A 27917-nucleotide genomic window follows, 5' to 3' on the forward strand; every position below is an offset into this window, starting at 1 on the left:
TTTTTTATCACATTCTATATAAATTTTTAAACATTAAAAAATTTAAGAAATTTATAATAATGTTATTAATAGACAATTTATATTTAAAATAACAAAATAAAAATTGCGAAAAATTGTATAGATTATCCAAAATTTTATTTATTTTATTTCCACTACTTATTGAGTTTATACATCAAGAAAATAACATAATAATTTTAAGATACATATAAATATTAAACTCACATATAATCTAGTTATAAGGCTATTTTTTTTTTTCTTGAAAAAGTACGTGTAATAATGATATCATCACTGTGATCATTGTCACGCAGCTGAGCTCCTTGGAAACACGTAACTTATTATATTTTCTCCCTTTGTCTATTTGAAAAAAAAAAAAAAACAAAAACCCCCTCAAGGCATTACAGAGACATCAGACAACCCCAATAGAGACATTTTCTTATTTATATAAAAATATAATACTTATATGGTGTATTTATACACTCTTGCTATTCAATCTCATATATAAATTTGTTTTTTTTTTATCTCGTTATGTCTGGATTCGACCTTGTTTAACCAGTTTTTCTTTTTTCTTTTCACCTTTTATGATTTTACCCTCTTGTTTTATTGTTCCTTTTATTTTTTTGGTTATCTACAGATGACTGGATTGTCTTTGATTACCACCTTCTCAAGCCTCAAAAAATATGGTTTTTCAAATAACAGTTACTTTGAGTATCAACAACCAAAACTTGTCTTTATTTCGTTCACCATCTACAGCAAGTATATTTTTTTTCGAAAGAATTTCTTTTTTTTTATTTTATTTTCGGTTGAATTGATGGTTCAATGAGACCCAGAGGAATTTATGGAATACAGTGAATAAGATTGAATGTTTTATATTATGTTTTTTCTTATTTTTTTAAATGCTTTTTATTTTGTCTCTTCAACTAGTAAATTTACATTTTATTTTTCCAACATATATCGTAAACTTGACACCTTAAATTTGTATAATTACTCTAAACTTTTTATTGTCGTATAGATATTTTTTAATTTTTATTCAACTTAGAAATATTTAAAATTATAAAAAATTTAATAAATATTTCTCTGTTTTATTTTTAAATATAAATTTTTCTTTTTAAATATTTTAATTGTTAAAATTTTAATTTCGTTTTGGCTATTGGCAGTATTAAATAATTTAAATTAATTAATTTTTTTTTTTTCTTCAACTTTTTTTATATGATAATATTGCGATGAAAAATTTATAATATATTTTCTAAAATATTTGTTGATTATTATCGTGAAAAATGACAATGCCCACAAGGCTTTATTCTAAATTTTTTTTTTTATTTGCGAATATTGTATGAGTATCTTGGGAATTTCATTTATTTTAAAATGTCAAAAAAAATATTTCGTCTTTTTGCGACAAGGGTAGATCTAATAATGTAATCTCACTTTTGCTTATTGTCTTCAGTCTACCCTGATATATATGTATCTATAAATTTTATTTAAAAAAAAAAAAAATGCAAATTGATTTAAGCAAATAAATTCAAATATAACTGAAAAAGTAAATTTTAAATTTTTCATATAAAATTTAAATAACACATGTATTCAAAATTATAAAAAATTAAAAAGCATTGAATTTTTATTTCTATTTTTTTTTATTCACGAATATTTCATAATTTTCTATAACCATAAATATAAAAAAATTAAAAAAAAATATTCTCCACGTGTGTTTGTCAATGGCACACCTTTTCAATTATCCCCATGAATTTTTTGATAAATGTTTTATTGACATTTTTAACCAATCATATCATAATTAAATACCAAAAAAAAAAAGACAAATGTTTTTTCAACCTCGTAAATATTTTCTATCAAAGCCTTTTATTATTTTAACATATATATTTTTTTCATTCATTTTTTATTCAATGTTGAAGAAAAAAAAATTATTGTGAGTGCAGATTTCGAAAGAAAACTTGGAGTTTTCACTCTGATGATAAAATAAAAAAAAAAAAAATATAGAAATTATTTTTTCTTTGTGTTTTACAGCCTTAAGGATTTATTCAGACAACAATAAACTTTGTATATTCTTTTATAAAACATTTTTATTATTATTATTAATATACATATTTATTTGTTGAAATTTTTTTTTTTTTTTAGAATGCTCCAGGAAGTAGAAACGTGGAACGTTCATCCGTTGAATATTTCAACGACCATAATGCCAAATGACAACGTAACAATGAATCAGACATTTCGAAATAGTTCAAATAATGAAGAATATATATTTGATCGTATTGATGTCAGGATAATATTTATTACACTGTATTCAATTGTATTTTTCTTCTGTTTTTTTGGTAAGTTTTTTCAAATAAATATTATGCTTATTCGTTTTTTTTTTTCAATTTAAATTAACTCGAAGAATATTTGAAGATTGTTGTTTTAAAAATTCGTAATATCGTTATTTAAATAATACCAAAAATTTGTTTATAATTTTTTGTTATCTTTTTTAATTTTAACAAGTGAAAAATTATTTTTATATTGCATCAAAAAAATTTTAAAACTACACATTATTTTTCGGTGTGCAATATATCAATATACTTTTGTCTTTTTTTTTTTTTTTTTCATGAGCTTTTAATAATACCAATACCCCATGAATATTAAATAAAAATCAATAGATGAAAAGCTCAATTAAGAAGCACACATTTGGATTCTATATTGAATTGTTCGATTCAATATAAAATATTGGTAAATTGAATGTGCACCGCATTCTTCTCATGAACGAGAAGAATAATGTTTCATATGAAAAATGCATTTCACGTATCTTTTGTCTAAGTGTATTTACGAGTACAATAAAAAAAAAAAAAAAAAAAACAATACTAAAAATAATGAAAATAATACATTTTTTATTGTATCTATTTTTCAAACAAAAAAAACACTTTAACTTATAGACAATTTAACAGACACGATTGCAATGTGTTTTTATTTTTGAACTGAATATTCACTTTTTTTATATTTAATTTATCAAAGTGTCATGTTTGTTAAATCATATTTTCAAAATTCACCTTATAAAGGTCTAAAAAAAAATATAAAATAAACAGAGTGGAAAATAGGTTACACTTTTCAAACGTATTATCCTCTTTTGTAAATTATTTTTATTATCTCATTAAACTTTGTTTTTTGAATAAACATTATATGTATAATTTTTTTTTCATAAACTCTTTGTTGCTAATTAAAAAAATATAATATATTTTCAAGAGAAAGAATAAACAAAGGTTAAGTAACAATAAAAGGGGTTAAATATTGAAAAAAAAATATATATTTTTTTAATTATATTTTAAATTTATTTGGTGAATATTAGATTGATAAATTTAATAAATTTAAAAAATAAAAATAATAAAAAACAATGATGTTGAGCTAAAATATAACTTGGCAAAATACACTCAATTTAATTGAAATATCTTGAAATAAAATATTATAAAATTGGGGGAAAAATCAGCAGTAAAATATATTACAAAAATTTATTTAAAAAATTTGACAAGATTTAACCTTCATCAGTCACTAAATTTGAATTTAAAAAAATTAATACAAAGTTTAAATTTATTATATTGTAAATAATCAATAGAAAATTCAGGTTGTTATTTTTTTTTTCAGCCTAATTAAAGGGTGGATAGACAATTTTATTTTTGATAATTATTACGAGAGACAACATAAATACCACACACAAAAGATTGAGATAATAAAATTCATGAAAGGGTCTATTTAATGTGTTGCTAAATAAAAAAAAAAATATATAAAAATCAATTAACCATGAGTAATTTGTTTTTATTATTGTTTAAAAAACTCAAATTAATTTTTTTTTTCTTCTTTTATTCGGTATGAGTAAATGGATTAATGTTTGAACATTAAAATTAATTTTTTTTACCTTTTTTTTTTTTATATTCAACTGGAAAAATTAAATAATATACAGCTTGGTTTTTCTTATTTATTTTAGTATAATTATTAATAATTATTAGTTAAATGTTTTTAAAAAATACAATGGTAATTTTATATTTTTAATTTTATTATTTAAAAAAATTATAGCTACTAATGTTATATAAAATAAAAAAAATTAAATTTAAAATTTTATAATTATATTATTTATTTAATTGATTGTTTTATTATTTATTTATTTTTTTTTTATAAATACTGACTCAGTAAAAACGTCTAGTTATAAATACAAATAATATATTTTTTTTTCTAGTTATTTTAATTACAATCCCTGTAAAAATAAATAAGAAAAATAACATGATATTAGTGAAAAAATATATATATAAACTTTTTGGTTGTACGTTTACCCATTATCATGTTTTTTTTTTCTTTATTTGGAAACGTTATTGGGCAATATGTAACCGTAATATGTAATTTAAAAATACTTGTAGGTTGTTGTTATTTTTTTATTTTTACAAATGTTAAATTTTGTTATCACATCATTTACTCAAAGCACGATTGTGGCTATAATACGTGCTGAGCTTTTTTAAGGATCAACCTTTATACTTAACTGTGGTTGAATTTCAACAGTTAATAAATAAAGGCACAGGACCTTGATAAAACAAAAGAAACAATAAATATTCCAAACGAAATAAAATAAATAATCATTTGAAATAAATATTTCAATATTAAACAACAAATAAATATTCCAAAAAAAAAAAGAAAAACATTAAAAAATTATTAAATGTGATGGAAAATTCGGTTTTCATATTTTCACAGTTGAGATGACACTTGAATGTTTCATATAATTATCACGTAAATCGTCTATTCATCATAGACAAAAAAAAAATAAATAAAAAAACTAAAAAGTAAACGAAAATATCATTTATTTTTTAATATAAAAATAAAAAAAGAAATGGCTTATATTGACATATTCAAACTGCTTATGACGATCAAGGGGCTATATCCCATAAAAAACTCGATAACGAATTCATACTCGTCAAAATATATTTTCCCTAAGCAAAAAAAAAAAAAAAACATATATATCCAAATGATGCCAGATTTACTCAAGCATTATTTCAGCATAAAACCACACTCTCAACCTCAGCTGTTACCAATTTTTTATAAATTGTTATTTCATTTTTTTTTTATCATAAATTTTATAGATAAACAAACTTTTATTTAATAAATTTGTCAAAGTTTCTTACTTTAAAAATATTTTATTTTTAAATTTTATTTTTATTTATTTTTAAATTTATTATTTATACATTTATTTTTTTATTTTTTTTTCATCTTATCAAATTCTTTAAGCTCGTATTTTATTTATCTTTATTTTCAACTAAATAAAAAAATATTTTTAATATTTTTTTTTCAAAGAAAATCGAGTATGTATGATTTTTTTCCCCTGTTTATTTTTTTTTTTTACTAAAAATATTTATACTGTATCGTATAAAGATGATTATATTTTTTATTTTTTCAAATGGAATAATTTTTTTTTTATTCGACTGTTTATACGTTAATATTTATCTATCATTTTTCATGAGGGTCACGTCTGATCCTCACCATGATAATTTAATGTTGGATTAAAATCTCAAATGATAATTCAAGTTTTGATCTTGTTGTCATTTTTTTTACATAATTTTTTGAATAATAATGTTAATTTTACACCATAACATTTAATTTCAGAAGATTTTGGAAGATTATAATTAAATAAAAAGGAATAGCATTGATTGCTCTTGGCATAAAGCAAATAACACAAGTATGATTAATGCAAGTTGGACATAATTGTTACTTCTATGCAATTAGATGAGTAAAGCACATTCTGGAGTTACATATTAAGTGTACATTGTAAAGGACACAGTGTAGAATATTAATTAGATATGTGCTTTCTCTGAGATCTCATATATATTCAGTGAATTTTCGATTAAATTCAAATGTATTATTCAAATAATAATTTTAAAATAATTCAAATAATTATTTACTTTATAAATTTAATTAAATTTTTTTTTTCTTCATTGGTTTTATTTATAATTGGATGATGAATATTTAAATAATATAGTTGGCTTATATTTTATTCTTCTATTTAGTTCATTTAATTGTTTATATTTTATTCAATTAAAAGACAATGAAATAAAAAAGAAAATAATGTTTGTTATTTTTTTTAATTATTTCATTTATTTTTTAGTTGAAATATTAGTTTAAATTATTTTTTTTCAATTATGCAAGTGTCTAATGTGAATGCAACAACCCATATGTATTTTAAAATCAGTAGTAAAAATATTTTCTACAGTCAAAGATTGACAGTTAAAAATTCAAATAGTATATATAAAAAATTTTATTTTCAAGTGTCAATAAATATTCAAATACAAAAATTATTTCAAACTTTTAAAATACTATGCAATATATATAAAACAATCTCTTTTTTATTTGAAAATTTTATTATCCCTATGAAATGAAAATAAAATACAAAATTTCAATCTCAATTCAAAAATTTTTTTAAACTTAAATAATATCTTTTATATATTTAAATTATATTCATTCAAAAAATACTTATCGAGTTAAACTTAAACAATTTTATTTATAAATATATTAATAATAAAAAAAACACAGTTGTAAAAATCATTGGAGGAAAAAAAAATTTAGATAAATTGTATTTTTTTATTTTTTGTTAAATTTAGCAGATCTTGGTAATAATTTATATCCCCTTTTAACAGAAAAAAAAGGCATAAAAAATGGAATAAAAAAAAAAAAATCCAGCTTTATTGTGAGCCTAGTAGAGGGTAAATTGCACACACTGCTTAACTAATAGCTCTCAGGGGATTTTACGTACTTAGCACTTCCTGAAAATCGATAGGAAATATTTTCTAGTGGATTAAAAAAATATTTATACTAATGTGCTATTATCGATAATATTATCTACAACAATATATTAATAATAAAAATAATTCAAATTAATTATTTTAATATATTAAATTTGGATTTTTTTAATTATTACTTTTCGTTTTTTTAATAATTGTATCGATAGAAAAACTTGATCATTTTTTTTTATATATAAAAAGTATAGAAATTAATAAGGTAAATTTTTTTTTTCATTTTTTTTTATCAATTAAAATGATTAAATTCATCAAAGAAATTATAGACTGATTTATATTGAAAAAAAAAAAAAGAAAAATAATAATTTTTTCCTGTGAATTATAAATTTATCATTTATAGAAAAATTCTTTTGTTTCTTATTTGTGTAAGCAGCTTTTATGTGGTGAAAAAAAAAAATATCTTTTTATGACTGTCGTCAAAAAGAATGATAAAGACATACTTTACCCAAGAGCTCAACTCTTTATAGACCATAATGGGCCATTTTCTTGACTAACCAGATAAAGATATATATCAGTGTTAAATGAATCATCATCATTTTACGATAATAAAATCTCCATTTAAATTTAACAAGTGTAAAAAAAATTAATATATCAAAATAACAAGATAACAAACATGTTATGTAGGTGAATTATTTTTAAAAAAATTTCTATGTTAAAAAATACAGGATAAATATTAATAAACAAAAGAGTAAATAATCATTCAGTGTATCATTTATTCACTGTCGTGCACACACTTGTTTTACACGACAAGTTTTTGAATTGGAAATTTATACAAGGGAGAGCGATATTTTATATTAAAAAAAATAAAAGAAATGTCACGAATCAAATAGGATATTTATATTAAAAATATTCTTGTCATAAAATAAATAGAAAAAAAATATTTTATAAAAATAAACTAAAGCTTATCGATTGATTGAAAAAAAATTTATAAAAGTTTTAATATATTGATTGAAAAATATAATATTAATTTTATTGAATAAAAAAATAAGGGAAATACTAAAAGAGAAGGGAAAAAACAATTAAATTTTAAGGGTGACAAATAACAATGTTCAACTTTCTGACAAGGAATTTTTTTTTTTACTTTCATATTTTATATTTTATTGTATACTTGATTAAATTTTCATAATAATTTCATTCAGTAAGCTGTAACCAATCGGAAAGTACTTTAAAAATTTTTCTTTCTTTAATAATACAGCAATATTTGAAAAGGAAAAATGAATAACATACGAAAGACAAGGATATATATTTTATTTTTTCATATTATTCTTGAAAAAGTTTAATCGTCTCTCTTGGTAAAAAAACATTTTAGTAACTTATTTGTCAAACTTTTAAGAACTTTTTATATCATTATTTTATTTCTAATAAACTTGAATTTATATAAATGTATATATATTTTTTTTTAACTTTAAATCGTGCTGAATTTTTACGTAAATTGAAATAACATTAAAAATATATGTGTATTTTTTTTTTGTAATTTAAAATGTATTCTTTTTTTTTTTTTGATTTATTGATTTAAAAAAATAAATGAAAAGTTTTTTTAATGAGACGTTGAGTATATCTATATAGTAACTTGTAACTCGTTAAAGTTTATTGGATGAAAATAATCAAGTAGATTTGACTGATATAACGAGTAATAAGATGCAATTTAAAATAAAATAAAAAATTAAATTGTGATAACGTTTATTATTTTGTATCAAGTATCCTTTTAAATTTGCATCTATAATTTTATTTTTTGTTATTTTAAACTTGTTATGTATAATAATATTGATAATAATAACTGTACTATAAGCGTTTGACCTACCGTATTTATTTACTCAACAACCAACGTTTCAGTTGAAAATTCATAATATGGATAATATTCAGAGGGTTTTGTTTTATATATTCACAAATTTTCATAATTTTCCAGCTTTACGTTTGCTGTCAAATAATTAAAATGGAAAATTCAATAATATGGGGCGTTCTCTTTTCAGCTTTACGTTTGCTGTCAAATAATTAAATGAAAAACAAAAAAAATATGCGTCCGTTCAATTGGCTTTATTTGCATGTGTCCTAGATTGTGACGTCATAATTTGATGGTTTGACTTGGAAATATTTCTATGATGTAATTCAGATGCAGTATTGTTGATAAAAGCATTTTTAATTTTTGGAAAAATTATTAATCAGAATATTTAACTTGGCGTTGATTGGACCAATGAATTTCTGTTCAGGATGATATTTAAATGATGCGACATTTAGTCGAGATGCCTTTTAAACATTTGTTGATTGAGTTTAAAGCAAACTAATCACAAATAGCAAAATGTATATTCCAATGCTTTGTTATCTATTGATCTATTTCATATGGTTTCATTGTACAAATTCCACAACTTTGATTGCAGTTAATTCAACGAAATTACAATACTATTATTTTGTCATTCCATGATAAATTATTTCAATTATTCGTGTTAAAAAGGTTTTTTAATTTTTTTTTTAAATAAATTTCAAGAGGTACTATTTATTAGCTAACTATCCATCAATAAAATTTATTTTATAACAAGCCATATAATTAATTATTAAATTTTAAAAAATGTCGTGAAGAATTTATTTTTAATTATATATCAAAAAAATCATTTAATATAAACTTTTTTAAAAATTTTTCATTTAATTTTATTCATATAATTTATGGAAAAAGTTTTTTAAAAAATTATAATATATTAATTTAATTTTAATACTTTAAATTAATTTTTTATTATTCATCTGCATTTTTATGATAATTTAACTCTGAATTTGAATTTAAAAATGAAAATTTTACGGGGCAAGACAAAAAAAATATAATCGACCAATTGTACATTGGTTTTATTCAATATTATATTTCAATAGTAAAAATTGAAAATTGACTCTAATATACATTGAAATGAAAAATAAAATAAAATGGATTCTATCGAAATGTTAGTGAGTTTGAAGAATAAACCATACGTTTATTGAATTTTTAAATCGAATCAACTGAAAGCAATAAAAAAAATTCAAAGTTCAAATTTTCAAAGAATATTAAAGATATTTTTACAATGTTACCATCAAAATTTTTTTTTCTCTATAAAATTTAATAACTTTTTTTTCGTTTTTTCTTAAACTTCCATATAAAAATATATTATATTATTTAATCTCGTTTATTTTTAATAGGTATTTCACTATTAATTTGTATTAAAATACAAAATATAAAAATAAAATAACACTGATTAAATTAAAACCCAATAAAAACTAAATAAAAATCTATTTATTTATTTATCTGTTTATTTAAAGTAACTTTAAATTTTTTTTTTTATTAAGATTTTTAATCATTGGTGAGTCTTTGATCCTTTCAAGAATTCACAAAGACAATGAGAAAGTGCTTGATTGTAAATTCAATACCTTCATTGACCATCAATTAACAATTGGACTTAATCAACGGTCATTGTTCAATCTATAATTAAGATAATTTCATGATGATATTATTTATTAACTCAAATATTTATCTCTTCATTCAAATAGATTTTTATTATCTCAAAAAAAGAAAAAACTAGATCATGATGATAATAAACTGGAAACAGTGTTTCTTTTTTTTTTTTTTTTTGTAGGATATTTATTATAATTTTTTTTCCCTCAGGTCTTGGCTCTACATTTTTTTTCATATAAAAAATACATTTAAAAAAATGACAACAAACAAAAATATAAATAAATGTAAAAGAAAAAATAGTATAATAAAAAAAGAAAATAAACATAAATCATTAAAATCTAAAAAAAGAGTTTTAATAATTTTTTTAAATTGAAAAAAGAAAAATAATATTATTAATTAATTTTTAAACTTAAAGTTAATTAATTTATTAACTTTATTTAAAAATTTATTTACGTATAAATATTAAATTTATCCTTGATATTTTTTTTCTTATAAAAATGTCAAATGAAAAGTTTGAATAATAAAAAGAAAAAAAAAAAAAAAAAATGAGTAATGGTATAATGAAATAAAAAAATTTATAAAGTTACTTTTTTTTTTTTTTCATTTTTAAAATAAGAGAATAATTGAGAAAACCTCAATATGGTAAATCAAGAAAGATTCTTTTGCAACAAATTAAAAGTTAACTTGAAGCGTAGCTGGTGACTGGAGACAGTTGGATTAGTTTTATTTAATTCAACCAATTGTGAATAACTTTTAACTGTATAATCATCTACCAATTTCTACTCTCAATTATTTTCAAATTTATTTTCAAAAAAACTTGCTTATATTCATTGAGATTATCAATTTAGAATTTTAAATTTTCAATAGGAAAATAATAATAATTTTCATTTTCCTCAACAAATAAATATTTAAAATATTTTTTTTATTTAAATATTCAAAGGCTTTTAACAATGAAAATTTATTTACGATTGTTTTTTATATAATGTTGCATGCGTGAAGTACATAAAATCTGGTCTTGAAATATTTTTTAATATTTTTATATTGTCCTTAAAATGTATACATTAAATTTCAAATAATTCTTTATTTCATTTTAAAAATATAAAATGCATTTGTTAATAATAATAAAATATATATAGTTTTTAAAGTTTATTTTTTCACATTAAATTTTTATTTTTTTTCTTATACGCATTTACATGTTTTTTTTTCAATATTTTATTTTTATAAATTTAAATTTTTATTTATTTCCTGTTAAATGGAATTTACATTGTTATTAATATTATTTTTTTTTTTTTAAATATATAATATGTTATTTATTTGAATTTTTTTTATTACATTTACGTATTTTTAATTCAACTTTTGCAATATGTTTATGAAATTTTTTCCAATCAACTGCAGGTTTAGATTTATTATCTAAATATTTATCAATGTATTTATATAATTTCTCCGTTAATTTTTTCGGAAAATTTAGCCATTTAAATAGTAAACGAAATTTATCAATAATAACACTGTGAATATTATTATTCGATTTAATATCATCAACAATAGAAATCCAGTTTATAGAGTTTTTAAAATTTACTCGTTGTTTTGTATCAGCTCCGTATTTCCACTCAATAAGACGATCAATTTCATTATATTTATCACCATTGATAATAAAATCACGGCATATATTAAGTAGCTGTATATTCGCCAAAAAAAATTGTCTTTTCTCTTGAGTTTTCATAATTTTTTCAGCAATATTATACAAAAAATTGTATTGTTTTAATTCATAAAAATTATTAGCCAAAATTTGACATTCTTGGATAATTTCTTCTCGAATTGTTGTTGGTTCGATTGCCTTGACATTCCAATTTGTCATGATCATCAAGACAGTTCGAATTTTAAATTTTACATCAAAAGATAATGACCAGCATGCTGTTATTAATCCTCCAGTAAAATTTTTTTTATAATCAAACCAGAAATCTCCAAGCATCCATAAACTTGCCAGTTTATAATTTCCAAATTCATTATACTCATCATCAATTTTTTCCAATATCTTTTTTAATATATTTTCACAATCAGTACAACTTATTACATTCAAATTATCTTCATTTTCATTTGGTGTATTTGATACAACTAAACTTGTTTTAAATACTTCAAGAAATAAATATTGCCATGGCCAAGAATCAATTAAATGTTCCAGTGAAAAATCACGATTATTTTTAAAATATTCAACTCTTTTTTCTTCACTCAATTGTTGCATTAAAAATACAAAATTATCATCTGATATTTGTAAATCACCTTGACCTTGAAGCAATAAAAAATCGACAATATAATTATCTTTTTCCGTTTGTTCCAAATTTAATTGTAAAAGAAAATATCTTAATTTTTCAACATTTTTAGTTAAAAAAAATCTCTTGTTATTCCGTAAAAGACTTTGTATCGTTACAATGTGAGAGTTTGAATTTGACCGTTGCAATTTTAAATATGTATTTATCCAGTAAAATATTATTGTCGCATCAAATCCATCGATAGAATAAAAATTTCTTTGATGTTCTTGTACAGAAGTTACTAGGTTTCTCACCTCTGTTTTATCCAAAGATAAAAATATTTTCCATATTTCCTCAACAGTTTTGGCATCACAACATAAACAAGCTTGGAAAAATATAAATTTATGATCAATATTTTGAGATGATATCCTTTTTTTATTGATACTTTCCGTAACAGCTTTCAAGGTATTTATTTTATCAATTTTTTTATCATCTGTCCATTTAATATTGTCAACGTAATCATCAAATAATGGATGTCGTCTATTAGTTTTTCCCAATGAATAACGAATTTTCCATAAATAATTAAGTAGTTCATTTCCAATTAGTCGAGTAATATACAACAAATCATCCTTGATAGTAAAAGGCAACTCTAAGCTTTCAATTGCTTGAAATATATTACTCATTAATTTTTTTTCTTCTACTATTGGTGGTTGAAAATTTTCGAAAAATTCTGTCGAAAATTGGGTGTTTTTAATTTTTAATTTCATTGCTTGACTTTCCCATAAAATTAACGCCGTTTTAAATAGAGATATTTGTTGAAGTGTTGGATTAAATACAAAGTTCGATCTATAAAATTTATTAAAGCACAAATTATTTTTTTGAAAATATAAATTTAAATTTAAATTATGTACTCACACAACTTCAGGAGGATTACGTTTCTGACGATTTTTAACAACACCTCCAGATTCTTCTGAATAACTCTGTACATTATCAATAATTATTATTGAAAAAACAATAATAATGACAATTATTTTCATCTTCATTTTTAAATTTTCCATATGTAGTCTGTTCTTCCAAAAGAACATTACAATACTGAACTAAAAAAAAATTTTTATCAATATAAGAAAAAATGTATATAAAAATATAACAATAAAATTTAAAATATATTTTTTTATTTTTCAAATGTATTGAAATATTTGAAGGCTAAATAAATAATATATAAATTTATATTAGTTTTCATTATTGCATTGTGCATTTATACATAAAATTTATATTTAAAAAAAAAATATTTTTTATAATATTTACATAACGTTTAATATAATATTTTTATTTTTGCATTTTTTAAATTTATTAAACTATACAAATAATGACCAGTATTTATACTCAAATATAATTTTAAATAATTTTTTTTCCTTTTAAATAATTACAAAAAAAAACACAAAAAAAAATATAAAAAAGATTAAAAGCTCAACATTAATACCGAGTTTTTTATAAATAATTCCCCCGACAATTATTTATTTTAATTATACACACTTGATGGTTTAATTTCTTAGCTTTTTTTTAACCCCCATCAAGTCATCAATTATCCCCTCAACCCCATCATTTAATATTCTTTTAAAATTCCATTTAAAAAAAAATCCGTAGCAATAAAATCTTACACACTATTAAATTTTCTCAACAAAAAAAATATTCTAATTAATTTAAAAAAAAAATAATAACAATACCAAGCTAATAAATAAATTTTTTCTGTTTACAGGTAATTTAATAGTCATCCTAGTGGTAATCTACTCAAAACGTATGAGAGGAGTGACAAATTTTTTTTTAGCAAATTTAGCTGTTGCTGATCTTTGTGTTGGTATATTTTGTGTATATCAAACATTAACAAATTACATAATGAATAGCTGGTTACTTGGTAGTTTTTTTTGTAAATTATATATGTTTGTACATGCTCTATCATACACAGCAAGTATTATGATACTAGTATTAGTTTGTATTGAACGTTATCTTGCAATAGTACATCCAATAAAATGTCGTTCAATATTAACACGTGGAAGACTACGTATAATTGTCATGATTGTATGGATATTTGCAGCAGTATATGCATCACCACGTTTTATATATGTTGATACAATACATCATGAATTAAATAGTGGTAGTATTGATATAATATGTATACCAAATATTAAAAAAAATAATAAAAATATATTTGATGCTGTTAATTTAATAATACTATATTTATTACCATTACTACTAATGACAATATTATATACACGTATTGCAATTGGTCTATGGAAAAGTAGTTCAGCATTTTGTACAAATGGTATTATTAATAAAAATAATAATAGTCATAATAATAATAATAATAAATCAAATAATAATAGTCATAGAATAAATCATGTTAATTCATCAAGTAAAAATATATTACGTGCAAGACGTGGTGTTATTAAAATGTTAGTTGCTGTTGTATTTATATTTGCAATATGTAATTTACCACAACAAATACGTATATTTTGGTTACACTGGGATCCAAGTTATAATTTTAGTTCAAATTTTAGTACAATATTAACTGTATCAACATTTTTAATATCATATATGAATTCATGTTTAAATCCATTATTATATGCATTTTTATCACGTAATTTTCGTCGTGCTATGAAAGAATTATTTACAATTGATAAACGTAATCCAGGAAGATTTAGAATGGGTTATATTACTGGTGATGTATTGAGATTTGATAATGGACGTAATCATACAATTATACCACATAGTTCAGTTGTTAGATTAAGCTCAGCACATGATAGTCCAGTTACAACACAAACTATTACACGACAAAATACATTTATTAAAAGTAATACTTGAATTATTATACATATTTATTATATTATATTATATTTGTGTGTGTGTAATATTTATATCAATTTATTGTCAAATGACATTTTAATTTTGGTAATATGAAAAAATTAATAAAAAATAGTTAATAAAGTATTTATTTATTTGTTGAATTAATATGTCATTATTTATTTGAATTTATAAATGAAAAATATATTTATTATCAATCAATATGTATTGAATAATTTTGTATATTTTTTTATTTACTTTTATTTTTCAGATTTAAATTGATTTCCTCAGGCAAATTAAATTGATAATTTTATTTAATATCTTTTTATTATATTTACACTGAAATGAAAATTAATTTTATATTTATTATTGGGGAAATTATATTTGTACAACTTGGATTTTTAAATTTTTTTTCGAGCTTGCAAGCTCAATGTGTATAATTTTTTATATATCTCTATTTAATTTTTAAATTTTGGTGGTTTATTTTTAGCATACAATCGTTAAATGATCATTAAAAAAATGATAAATATATATTTATTACAGTCAAACACGATATGATAGTATATCAAACAATGAAAATATTTAAAATTAAATTTATAAAATGATATTTTGTGTCTGAATAATAATACGAGCTGATTATTAAATACAAATTAAATTTAATTAAAAATACTGATGTCAACACGTTGGCCTACTTAAAATTAAAAAATAATATTTTAAAATAAATTAAAAATATTATTCAACACTTTGTAGAATTTTAAAACAAATTAAATATGAAAAAATAATTGTAAAATTTCATTTTATTCATCCTCATAATTTTAATTATCCTTGGTCATTGTTTTTTTTTTTTATTTTTTTCTTTTCTTTTTGTCCATAGATAAAAATAATAACTTGATATTAATTTCATTTTGGTATTATTATTATTCTTTTTTTTTGTTTCCTTATCAATTATCACCCTTAATATAATTCTGGCAAACTGTTATTACAGCTTTTTCTGTCTCATCATAATGCCTCAAAAAAAAAATTAATGATCTGTTATTATTTTTTTTTCTTTCATATTCATTTGATATCCAAGGGTTGATGTTTTATGCTAGTCACATTTATATTTATTTATTTTATTTTTCTGTTTATCAATAGTCATGAATTAATTATTATTAAACTATTTAACTATGAACCAGATATTTATTGTTTATTTTAAAATATGAAAAATATATTTGTAAAAATTTTTAAACTATTCAAGTTATTCTATTTTTTTGTTGGGTTAAAAAATAAAATTATAATTTTTTTATTAAGCGTGAATGATGTGTCTACATGAATAGTATTGAGAAAAAAAATAAAATTGATACTTTGAATATATTATATCGATTTTATAGATCAGAAATTTATGCTAAGCTTTTTATTCAAACAGCGAGTATTCACTCAAATGCGCGCTCACTATCAATAAGTACAATAAAATTTAAATTTTAAAAAATATATATTATTTATTAGACCACTAGAAAGATTGAAATAATCCAATGGTTTTCCATATGTCACTGTATAAATATTAATAACTAACTTGATACTAAAAAATACGATAAAAAAAAAAAAAAAATGAAATAAAAAAAATTGATACATTTTGAAGATGTTTATTTATATTTTATTTTTTGAAAATGAATTCAAACAAGTTCAAAAAACGATGAAAATATATATGAGATATTTGGCTTGATAATATTTATAGTACTAGTAAAATAAAAGCTGAGATTTTCAGGGTTTACAAACAAACCGTCAGGAAAAATAAAAAATAAAAGAATTGCCTGGAAAATTCATGCTCTTGTATAACAATTCCACTCAATGCTTGTTGGATCGTAGTATCTCGTTGAGACGATAAAAATAAATCAAACAATGATAATATATCGAAATAGGGATGATCAAAAATTTAAGGGAATATATTTCTTTCTTTTTCTCTCTCGAAAAAAAAGTACAGGCTTCTTTAAAAATCTATTGTATTTCGAATATCATTATAAAAATAAACATAAAAATTTTTATTGTACAGATGAAAAATATATATAGACTTAACAATAAATAAAATGAATAATAATATTTATTTTTTCTCATCAAGTTTATTCGAATAATATGATGATAAAAATATTCAAAAATATTTTGATACGATAAAATTTCAATGCTTTTTTCATAAATAATTAAAAAACTAAAGTTTATAATAAGAATATAAATTTTAATATAATAAAATATTGTTAACGCTATTATTATTAATTAAAAAAAACATGTATATTATTATATGAAAAGGTAAAAAAGATATAATACATCGAAATAACATGGAAAATAATTAAAATTTTACGAATACAATATAATATGTTTGTGTGGGTGTGTATATAAAATTATTGTTAATTAAATATATGATATTTTAACAAAGAGAATATTATTAATAAATTTCTATTCATTTTATTATAAAAAAAAAGTCGACAAAGATGGCTAAAAAATATAAAGTGTAAAATGAATATTGAATATTCAAATTAACGAGATATATAGTTAAGACTGAAATATGCCAGTAAAAGTAATTAATTGGAAAAAACAAGTAAATAAATAAAAAAGAAAAAAACTTTAGTTATTAAATTTACATTATGAAAATTTTAATTAAAATATTTAATATATTTTTTTTTTTTATTTCTTATAAATTAAAGCATAAATTACACTATTAAAAAGAAATTTTTTTTAAAAATATTAATTATATCAAATATTATTGTTAATAATTTATTCAAAAAAATATAAAATAAAAAACATTAAATTAAAATATATAAATGAGTAATTTTTTTTTGGACAGATTAAATTTCATATTTAATTTATTTTTATAATATTATTTTTCATAATAAATTTAAAATATAAATAAATTATTATCATAAAAAAAATAATTTTCTCAGTATTTTGTCATGATAATACTTTTTATTTTTTTTTCAATAAAAATATACGAGTAAAAACTTTAAACCTAAAAGTCATAGAAAAAAAAAATTAATTTCCGGAAATTTAAAATTAAATTTTTCTTCTTCATAATGCATAATTCTTGTTAGCTGATTATTTATAATTTTTTATTATTATTTTCTTCTTTTACTTTATTCGTTGATAATTTTTTGGTTTTATTTTTTTTTTGTGCATCGACAAAATCGATTGTATGTCAATCGTGAAAATGTACAACCCTTTCATGCATATTTTTCACGTCTATTTCAAAGCAATTGAAAAGCTCTAAATTCACGTTTTTATAATGGGTTTTTTATTTTTTCAATTATTTTTATTTTCAAGTAAACGAATTTTTTTATTTTACTATTTTTTTTGTTTATTTTAGAATAGATAAAATTCATTTGGGCTCTTTTTCTCTAATAACAATTGAGTTGAAATTTCTAATCTTTATAATTATAATAAATTTAGTTTATACAAACTAATACTTTCGATTTAACTACAATTAAATAAATCACCAGTATGAATATAATTATTTACATAAACTTTGCGCAGTATTATAAAATTAGCACGTTATTATTTTCATATTACCAGTTTATATATTTATTTATTTTATTTATCAAAGATAAATTTATTATACAAACTTTGATTATCCATTAGAATAATATTATAGTTAATTAATCATTCAAATGGACTTAAATCCACTCAAAAATACCGGATGCTGATAATGGAAATATTAAATTAACATAAGTACACAAAAAGTACCCCGGAACTATTTTTTCTTCTCCTTTTTTTTTATCGTAATTTTATTATTATTACTTTAAACAATTTAGAATATTATTTTTTTATTTTTATAAATTTTTAACTGTGAGATTAATTTTTCAGCTTAGTCATTCTTGATTTATACAAACAGCTCGTAATTATCATCATTGTTTTTTTTTTTTCCTCATTTTAAGTAAGACAATGATTAAGCTGTATCAATGTCTGTCTGATATATATATTTTTTCTTTTTTTTAATATTAAAATTGTGTTATAATTTTATTGTTATATCTGTAATATTTTACTTTGTTTTAAACTTATCAATTTTTAATTTTTTTAATTTTATTAAAATTCTTTTTTTTTTTCTTTCTTTTTCTATCTAATTTTTAATATGGTTATTATTTTTTCTTCTTGTCAAGTGGGGTCTTGAGATTGTCGTTTAAAAACCAGTTAACTCTGGTATTTTATTTTTTTTTTTTTTATACCACCAGCCAGCTTTTTGCCCCGTGGTATGATAACCCTGGTTTACGAAATTTTCTTATGTTTTGATTAAACGAATGAAAACATTTTATACTTACTCGGAATTTAATTTAATTTTTTTTTTTTTTTTATTTCCTTCTTGTTTTTTCTATTCACTACATGAAAATGAGATTAAACATTTTTTTTTTTAATAAAAAAAATACATATTTTTGATACCGCAAAAAAAAAACCAACATAAAAACATTTTTTGTTTTTTTTCTTTATTAAAAATTTAGTACAGCTTTTATAATTAAAGATTAAATATATTTTTAAATTTTATTTACACAATCAACTGGTGGTCATTGGAAATTTCATTTAAAGATAACAATTTTAATTATTTAAAAAAAAACAAAAATAATCTTTAAAGCTCAAAAAATCAAATATAAAATAAACAAGATTGATAAAAATGATAAAATAAAAAAAGAAGGGATAATCTTTGTGTAAGATTGAGGTTTTCTATACAATCTATACAAAAAAAAACATCAATTTTGATAAAACATTTCTTATCTCAATCACAAAGCAATATACAAACTGATAGTATTTTTTTTTTCGGCTATTGATCTACAATATCTCCCCAAATGCCAATCAAAAAAAAAAAAAGAAAAAATAAGGAAATTGTCTCGTCAGTTTTTCCCTTTTTTTTTTTATTTTTCTAATATATATTTCTGGCAAATTTACCAACATCAAAACGAGTAAAATTATGATATCCTGAAGGAATAAAAAAAAAATAAAATCAAAAAGTAAAAGAAATAATAATTTTGGATTTATCAAAACTTTATATTGCATCATAAAAAGTTTTCCTACATGACAAGATAAATACATCATCATCGTTGCTGGGGATTAAAAAAAAAAGCACAAATACGTGTTGTAATATTTTATCAAATTATTGATAAATAAATAATATTATTTGAAAGACATTTGACGTTGTTAATAATAAATTAACAATTACGTTAACAATATATGGTTTGTAAAATTAAAAAAGTTGTCTTATCACTTGGCATACTTGAACGATGAAATAAAATAATATCATCACCAATAACAAATAATTATAAATAAAAACAATTTATTGACAAGAAAATTATGAAATTTATAATAATAATAATAATTGTTATTGACGTTATTTTATGAATAGACCCCCAGCAAAATTTGCATCATTTTAGATATCCAAGATGACCTCTGATAAAAAATTTAATAAAAAAATATTTATACTTGTATTATGTAATTAAATATTTTACAATTGAATTATATTAATAATTATTAATAAATGAAACAAAAAAGTTACTTAAAAAAATTTTTTTTCAATTATTATTACTAATTATTAATAAATATATTTTTTTTGTTTTTTAAAAATTTTTTTTCTTTTTTTAATAAAATTTAATAACTGTATTTAATTATTTAAAAAATTTATAATTAAATTATCTCAAGGATATTGTAATTTGATTATAAAATGACGTGATTGAATTAATATTTTTAAAAGATAAATAATTAAATTTGTATAAATATTTTTTAATAAAAAAGAAAAATTTTTTTTTGTAATTTATTTTTTAAATAAAAAACAGTTTGTTATTTAAATTATTTATTATAAATAATAATATTATTATTAATAAATGAGTAATGTAAAAAAAAAAAAAAATATTTATAAATATATTTATTAACTGTATTATCGACACAGTGGGAGTGTTGACACGTCATGGTCCTATAAGAATTGAAACTGGCTGTGGAATCATCAGTTACTCCAAAGCGTTTGTCAAACTCATCTCAAAGTAACAAATAACAATACTTAAAAATTATTAAATATTAAATATATTGTCAAATTAATAAGTAAGTAATTATCTAACTATAAAATTATTACCTATTAAATTATTAAATTAATTAACAAAACATTAATAACAATTTAAAAAATTGTCAACATTAAAAAAATTAATTAACTATTCTTCTAAAGCTTCTATGTAAAAAAAAAAAATACACAAATATTGTAAAATCAAACAATTAGTTATAAAAAATATTTTCATATTGTTAGATCGTAAAAATTAATCAAATTTTAATTAAGAAAAAATTGATCAAATTAATATTTTGAATCCAATATAAGACAGACAAAAACAATTATTACATCGGATTTTTTTAATGTTGTTTGTTTGTATTGAATTATCATAAAATAATTGAAATTTTAATTATAATCTGAATAATAATTTGAATAATTATTTTTATTAATTTTAATATTTTATAAAATTTGTTTATTTACAAAAAAAATAAATAAAAAATAAAATTCGAGACGAAAAAATAATATATAACAGTTGTAATAATAAAACAAATATTTATTATTATTAATTTGTTTTTGTTTGTTTAACAGATAAATAAAATGTCAATTAATTTGAGAAGTGTATTGATAAGTGATCCAGTTGATGAATCATGTGGTGCATTGCTTGCAAGTTATGGCGTACCAGTTACAACAAAATACAAGCTACCAAAAGATGAATTGATCCAAGAAATTCAGGTAATTAATATAATAAAACATCAATTATATTTAATTTAAAAAAATATTTTTTTATTTATTCAATTATAACACTGTGTGTGTGGGTGACACAATGCGGGAGTCATATTCAGACAATCTAATTATAAAAAAAGACACTACCAGACAACTCAACAGCACAAACTGTAGAGTTAAAAAAAATTAGAAAAAAAAAATAATATCTCATGCAATTCAAACGACTCATATTATCAATTTAATTTTTTTTAAATTTGTTTTTATTATTTTTATTTAATTATTCAAGATTTATAAATTCCAGTTACAACCGGTTATAATGTTAGCATGGGTCGTCGTACCAGTTTACATTTTATTTTTATTTTTTTTTTATCAATAAATATAGCTTATATCTATTTTTAAATTTAACAAAATAATTTATTAACGTACTGTTGTTGTTGTTGTAGCCAAACTATTGATGAAAAATTGATTGATTTAATTAAATGATAGTAGCTATTGTCATGTTTAATAATAATTTAATTTTCAATTGTTTTAGAAACATGACGGTCTTATTGTACGATCAGAAACAAAAGTCACTGCTGAAATACTTGCTGCAGCTTCAAATTTACGTGTTGTTGGACGAGCTGGTACTGGTGTTGATAACATCGACCTTGATGCTGCAACACGCAAAGGAATTGTCGTTTTAAAGTATGTATATATTTATTTAATTATTTAAAAAAAGAAAACACAATATTATTTATATAAAAATATTGTTTATTATTTGTTTTGTTTATAACTGTTGTTTAACTTTTTAAATGGCTTTATTTTTGTTTTTTTTTATCATTAATATTTCTTTCAATTTGTTATCAATTTATTATCATTTGCTTTTGATTGATTTATTTATTTATTTATTTATTTATTTATTTTTTAGTACTCCAGGTGGTAACAGTATAAGTGCATGTGAATTAACATGTGCATTAATATCATCACTTGCAAGAAATGTTTCACAAGCAGCAGCATCAATGAAAGAAGGAAGATGGGATAGAAAATTATATTCTGGTTTTGAATTATCAGATAAAACATTAGCTGTACTTGGTTTTGGAAGAATTGGACGTGAAGTTGCACATAGAATGCAATCATTTGGAATGAAAATAGTATGTTTTGATCCAGTATTGAGTCAAGAAGCAGCAGCAAGTGTTGGTGCTCTTAAATTAAATCTTGATGAAATTTGGCCAATTGCTGATTACATAACTGTTCATACACCACTTATTCCACAAACACGTAGTAAGTGACCTCATTAATTTTAAACTCTTTTTAATTTTCTTTAAAACTTGAATTTTTAATTGTTTTTTTTTCATCATCACAGATCTTATTAATGCAACAACTCTTTCTAAATGTAAAAAAGGAGTTAAAATAATAAATGTTGCACGTGGTGGAATTGTTGATGAAGAAGCACTTTTAAATTCAATTAAATCTGGACATTGTGGTGGTGCTGCACTTGATGTATTTATGGAAGAACCACCTAAAAATAAAATAACATTAGAACTTATTCAACATCCAAGTGTCATTGCTACACCTCATCTTGGTAAATATAACTTTATTAATTTAAAAATATTAATTATATATAACAACTTTATTTTATTTTTAAAGGTGCATCAACTGCTGAAGCACAACAACGTGTTGCTGTTGAAATTGCTGAACAATTTTTAGCAATATCTGGTAAAACAGATAAATACAGTGTCACTGGAATAGTTAATGCACCAATATTATCAGCAGCAATGTCTGGTGATAATGGACCATGGATTGAATTATCAAAAAAACTTGGTAAATTAGCAGCACGTTTTGTTAAAAAAAATATAAATGCTAAAATTGAAAGTCACATTGTTGGTGATGAATTGAAAAATAAAAAATTCATTCATACTGCTGTACTTGTTGGTGTATTAAGTGGACAAACTAAAAATGGTTTAAATCTTGTTAATGCATCAACACTTGCTAAAGATATTGGCATTGATATTAAAGAATTATATGTCAATGGTGATAATAATTATGTTGTTGTTAAAATTGGACAATATGAAATACGTGGAACAGTACGTAACAATGAAAGTTATTTATTATCAATTGATGATAATGTATTTAATAATGGAATTGTACTGAGAGATTTTATATCAATTTATCATGGAAATGGACCACAAGATCTTGCAACAATTGTCAATGAATTTACAGCTAAAAATATTAATATTAATAGTTTCAATGCCAGTGGTAATTGGCTTGCAATTGAAACAAATCAAGATGTTGATATTATTATTCCTGGTATCACAAGTTATTAAAAAATATTTTACTTTTTTTTTTTTTTTCCTTTCTATAATTTACATTATTGTTTTTTTATTTTTTTCAATCGTTTATTAATTTAGCGTTGCGATATATCTTTTTGTTTTATATAATTAATTTCAGTATTTCACAATCATTTTTCATTTCCAATAACATCAGTTAAATTTTATATTTTCACTATTATTTTAATGGCTAATATTAAAGTACTGATTGACAATCAAATTTGGATAATAATTTATGTAATTTTGTATCACTGATTAATAAAAATACGTTGATTAATAAAATAGTTTTTTATATTTTTTATTAAACCAAAAATTCAATGATTATTTATTTATTGTTATAATGTTTTGCTCAATGATTAATGTTATAAAAAATCTCAATTGTCTAAGTTGTAATTGAGAAAAAAAAATTCATTAATTCATAAAAAATAAACAGTCAATTATTTATTAAATATTTTAATTTATTTTTATAATAGGTATTATTATTAATTTCATACTTTATCGTGTTTTTTAAAAGCCAAATGTTTAAATGTTGATGATTTTGTTTACTTATTAACGTTGACTAGTGTCTCTTGATCTGTAAACAAATCCTCGTTTTTTTATTTCTCTTATTTCACTTTGACGAAGTCTTCCTGACACTGATATTGCATAAATACCTTTTTTTAATGTACCTAAATATCAATAAATAATTTAATAATATTAACAACAAGAATAATATACCTAATATAATTTAATTTTAATAATTATTTTACTTATTCTTTGCCACTTGGCAACCCAACTATCTTCAGGGCTCATAACTGCAATCATTCTGAAAATATTAACATCAATATAAATAGTAAATATTAATGATAAACAATGATGATAAACAATAATTTACCCATCAAAATTTGAACTTGTACATTCAGTAACGTTTTCTCTATTATTTTTCATATGTAAAAATCCATCACAATTGTCACAACCATCTATTTCAAATTGATCAACAGTCTGAAAAACATTAATATTATTATTTGTTTATAAATATTAATTTTAAAAGAGGTTATGTTTTATTCTTTTCATTACCTTTATCAAAGAACAATTTAAACATGCTCTGAGTCCTTTTAAATCTTTTGGAAGAGTTTCCATATTTATTGTTCTATTATTAAAATTAAACAATTAATAATTTCAAACTTGTTTATTACTCTTTTTGTTTTGTTTATTGATATATTTTTTTTCCAAGACTTGCGCCAGAAAATATACACTTACGATTAATCGAACCTTCGACTAAAAATCGACTTTTTTTTTTTTAATTGTATTATTGTTATTACTGTCACTATGATTGTTGTTATTAAATTTTTGTAACTGGTAATCGACGGTTTTTAATTTTTTTTAATTGATAATAATAATTGTTGGAGTGGTGGAGGATGGCAATTGGCAATATATAAATTAAAAAAAAAAAGAGAATAAAAAAGAGAGAGAGAGAGAAAACTGTCAACAATAATATTTACAAAATGGCTGACAGTGAAAAGGAGGAGGCACACAATCTCGTAAGCAATTTGACTTTGACGAGTTTTATCTAATCAAAGTGACCTTGTTAAACGTCATAGACAGTGTATTATATAGTTGTTAATATAACTCACTCTATTTGGGGTGAATTATTATTGTAATTAATTTATAAATGTAACAATGATACAAGAATTTCATGATCACGAGGTTATGTATCAAGTGCCCATCCCCTCTTTAAAATATATTTTTTCATAACAAAATTTTTGACAGAATCTAAAAATAACATATTTTTACTTATCAATTGTTTTTTTTTTTTTCTTTTCATTTAATTGATTAATTAATTGTTTTAATTTTTTAAATTTTTTTTTCAACAGCAAAAAGAATTTGAATGGGTTCTTCATGATGAAGTGCATTCTTCGCTTGTACAACTTCGAGGTCTCTTGATGGTAATTAATAAATTGAATAATAATAATTCTAAAATAAAAATAATCATAATTTAATATTGTAGGAATGTGCACAAGCATTTCCATCACCATTATTTGGAAGTGAGCAACAATACAAGACAGATAAATTTGTCTTTTCAGGACATCATGATCAAGTTAAATGTATAACAACATTAACTGGTGATAGTATAACAACTGCTGTAAGTATAAATAAAAAATAAATTAATACCTAAAATTAATAAATAATTATATACCTATTAAATTGTATTTATCAGGAAGTTACATTTAAAATTCAACGACAACCAAATGCAATAATGAAAACAAGTATACAAACAGATCATCCATGGAAATTACAACAAATACAAGATGCTGCAAATCATTTACAACAAGCAATAGCACATATTGATAATGTTGATCCACATTATTGTTTTAAAACATCTGATGAAATAATGCATATACTTGGTAATATACTTGGTTGTCTTCAACGTAGTCGTACTAGTCTAATTGTACCAAAAAAAAAAGCCATTGATGATCTTATTAAAAGTCGTAATATGGTAATTTATTTTCCAATATTTTTTATATATATATATAATAGGTATATTTTTTGTTGTTGATAATGATATTTAATGTTTATTGTTTAATATAGAAATCATTGAATCCAAATTTACCAGAAAATCTTGCAATAAGCTTTTATATACAAAGTTATAAATTGGTATTAGCTGTTTATCAGCTTGAAAGTACTCATGGAAGTGTTAAATATGATTCACAACAAGCTGAATGTAGTATTCCATGGTTAAATGATGCATTGGTACTTTTAACTGTTTCTTTGCAATTATGTCAAAGGCTAAAAGACAAGGTAATATTATATTTTAAATTAAAAAATTATAATAATAAATGATAATCATTATTTTTCAATTTCAGATCTGTGTTTTTTCTCAGTATAAAGATTTTACTGTTGGTTTTTAAATGTTTTATTTAACAAAAATTAATAAAAATTATTATTTTTTTTCTTATAATTCTAGCAGAATTTTAAGATTTTTTTTTTGAAAAAAATTAAATCAATTATTTGTAGATTTGAGAGAAATAGTGTAACCAAAAAAAAAAAAATTTAATTACAATTTTTTTTTTCTCACTTATGGTATTTTAGAATAATATGAATATTTATTTGCCTGAATAATGGGCTTTAATGCGATAAATTATTTTAGATAATAATTATATAATTATAAAGCTGTTTTTTAGATAAATTATTTTCGAAATTTGAATAAAATCCGACAGTAAAAAAATTGTAATTATTACAATTGTCTTTGTGCGGATACGTTTTATTCATGTCAATTTTTTTTGTTAGTAAAAATATGTATCATTAGCTATTACAATATATTAACACGTGTTATTATTATAACAATTGCTGGTAATTATCAGCTTCGTATACTTGACCTATACTTTATAATGACCCCTCTAAAAAAGAAAAAAAAATTATTAAAATTAATTCTTTCCTCTCACTTACTTGCGAGCAAAGTTATAAGTTATTATCTTTACTCTGAAAAGGGTCAACTTCCTAGTTGGAATTTTACATAACTGGGTGTTTTTTTTTATTTAAGCACTTGCAGATATATCTTATCTTTTTGAGGAAATAATACTAATAATAATCATGAAAATAATAATGATAAATGTTATGGATAATATA

At 20.8% G+C, this 27917-nt stretch overlaps 4 protein-coding genes across 6 annotated transcripts in view; 3 read left to right on the plus strand and 1 right to left on the minus strand.

Annotated features, from left to right (window-relative positions):
• Positions 1-15463, plus strand: part of LOC122859179 (trissin receptor-like) — a 21705-nt gene extending 6242 nt beyond the window's left edge. The window contains exons 2-3 of the mRNA XM_044162593.1: positions 2128-2321; positions 14218-15463. Of these exons, the coding sequence (XP_044018528.1) occupies positions 2128-2321; positions 14218-15320 (1297 nt within the window). The 3' untranslated portion in view covers positions 15321-15463. The remainder of the gene's footprint in view (positions 1-2127; positions 2322-14217) is intronic.
• Positions 15464-21219: 5756 nt separating this feature from the next.
• On the plus strand, positions 21220-24595 carry LOC122859173 (hydroxypyruvate reductase). The gene is made up of 6 exons (XM_044162585.1): positions 21220-21341; positions 21871-22014; positions 22538-22689; positions 22913-23265; positions 23348-23566; positions 23632-24595. Exons 2-6 carry the CDS (start codon positions 21880-21882, stop codon positions 24306-24308), a joined length of 1536 nt encoding a protein of 511 aa, XP_044018520.1. The 5' UTR covers positions 21220-21341; positions 21871-21879; the 3' UTR covers positions 24309-24595.
• Positions 24320-25649, minus strand: LOC122859209 (transcription elongation factor SPT4-A). Of its 2 annotated transcripts, XM_044162633.1 has the most exons (5): positions 25551-25649; positions 25368-25440; positions 25186-25292; positions 25061-25116; positions 24758-24979 (listed from the first exon to the last, which is right to left on the minus strand). In XM_044162633.1, exons 2-5 carry the CDS (start codon positions 25428-25430, stop codon positions 24861-24863), a joined length of 345 nt encoding a protein of 114 aa, XP_044018568.1. In that variant the 5' UTR covers positions 25431-25440; positions 25551-25649; the 3' UTR covers positions 24758-24860. The 2 variants fall into 2 exon arrangements, with proteins under 2 accessions (XP_044018567.1, XP_044018568.1); XM_044162632.1 differs by having other exon boundaries at positions 24320-24979; positions 25368-25558.
• LOC122859198 (protein rogdi) lies at positions 25599-27876 on the plus strand. Of its 2 annotated transcripts, none has more exons than XM_044162619.1 (6): positions 25599-25831; positions 26165-26236; positions 26299-26433; positions 26509-26787; positions 26880-27089; positions 27155-27876. In XM_044162619.1, the coding sequence occupies exons 1-6, from the start codon at positions 25796-25798 to the stop codon at positions 27197-27199; spliced, it is 777 nt and encodes a 258-aa protein (XP_044018554.1). In that variant the 5' UTR covers positions 25599-25795; the 3' UTR covers positions 27200-27876. The 2 variants fall into 2 exon arrangements, with proteins under 2 accessions (XP_044018554.1, XP_044018555.1); XM_044162620.1 differs by having other exon boundaries at positions 25805-25997.
• The last annotated feature ends 41 nt before the right edge of the window (positions 27877-27917 follow it).

This window comes from Aphidius gifuensis, linkage group LG6, assembly GCF_014905175.1.
Source record: "Aphidius gifuensis isolate YNYX2018 linkage group LG6, ASM1490517v1, whole genome shotgun sequence".
Lineage (NCBI taxonomy): Eukaryota > Metazoa > Arthropoda > Insecta > Hymenoptera > Braconidae > Aphidius > Aphidius gifuensis.

Bases quoted from the DNA above. Each gene is read 5' to 3' on its own strand.
- LOC122859173 (XM_044162585.1), top strand. From the start codon at position 21,880: ATGTCAATTAATTTGAGAAGTGTATTGATAAGTGATCCAGTTGATGAA. The intron at 22,015-22,537 runs GTAATTAATATA...CAATTGTTTTAG, and splicing joins AATTGATCCAAGAAATTCAG to AAACATGACGGTCTTATTGT. The intron at 23,567-23,631 runs GTAAATATAACT...TTATTTTTAAAG, and splicing joins CATTGCTACACCTCATCTTG to GTGCATCAACTGCTGAAGCA.
- LOC122859209 (XM_044162632.1), bottom strand. From the start codon at position 25,430: ATGGAAACTCTTCCAAAAGATTTAAAAGGACTCAGAGCATGTTTAAAT. The intron at 25,293-25,367 runs GTAATGAAAAGA...AATGTTTTTCAG, and splicing joins TAAATTGTTCTTTGATAAAG to ACTGTTGATCAATTTGAAAT. The intron at 25,117-25,185 runs GTAAATTATTGT...TAATATTTTCAG, and splicing joins ACAAGTTCAAATTTTGATGG to AATGATTGCAGTTATGAGCC.
- LOC122859198 (XM_044162619.1), top strand. From the start codon at position 25,796: ATGGCTGACAGTGAAAAGGAGGAGGCACACAATCTC. The intron at 26,434-26,508 runs GTAAGTATAAAT...TGTATTTATCAG, and splicing joins GTGATAGTATAACAACTGCT to GAAGTTACATTTAAAATTCA. The intron at 26,788-26,879 runs GTAATTTATTTT...TGTTTAATATAG, and splicing joins TTATTAAAAGTCGTAATATG to AAATCATTGAATCCAAATTT.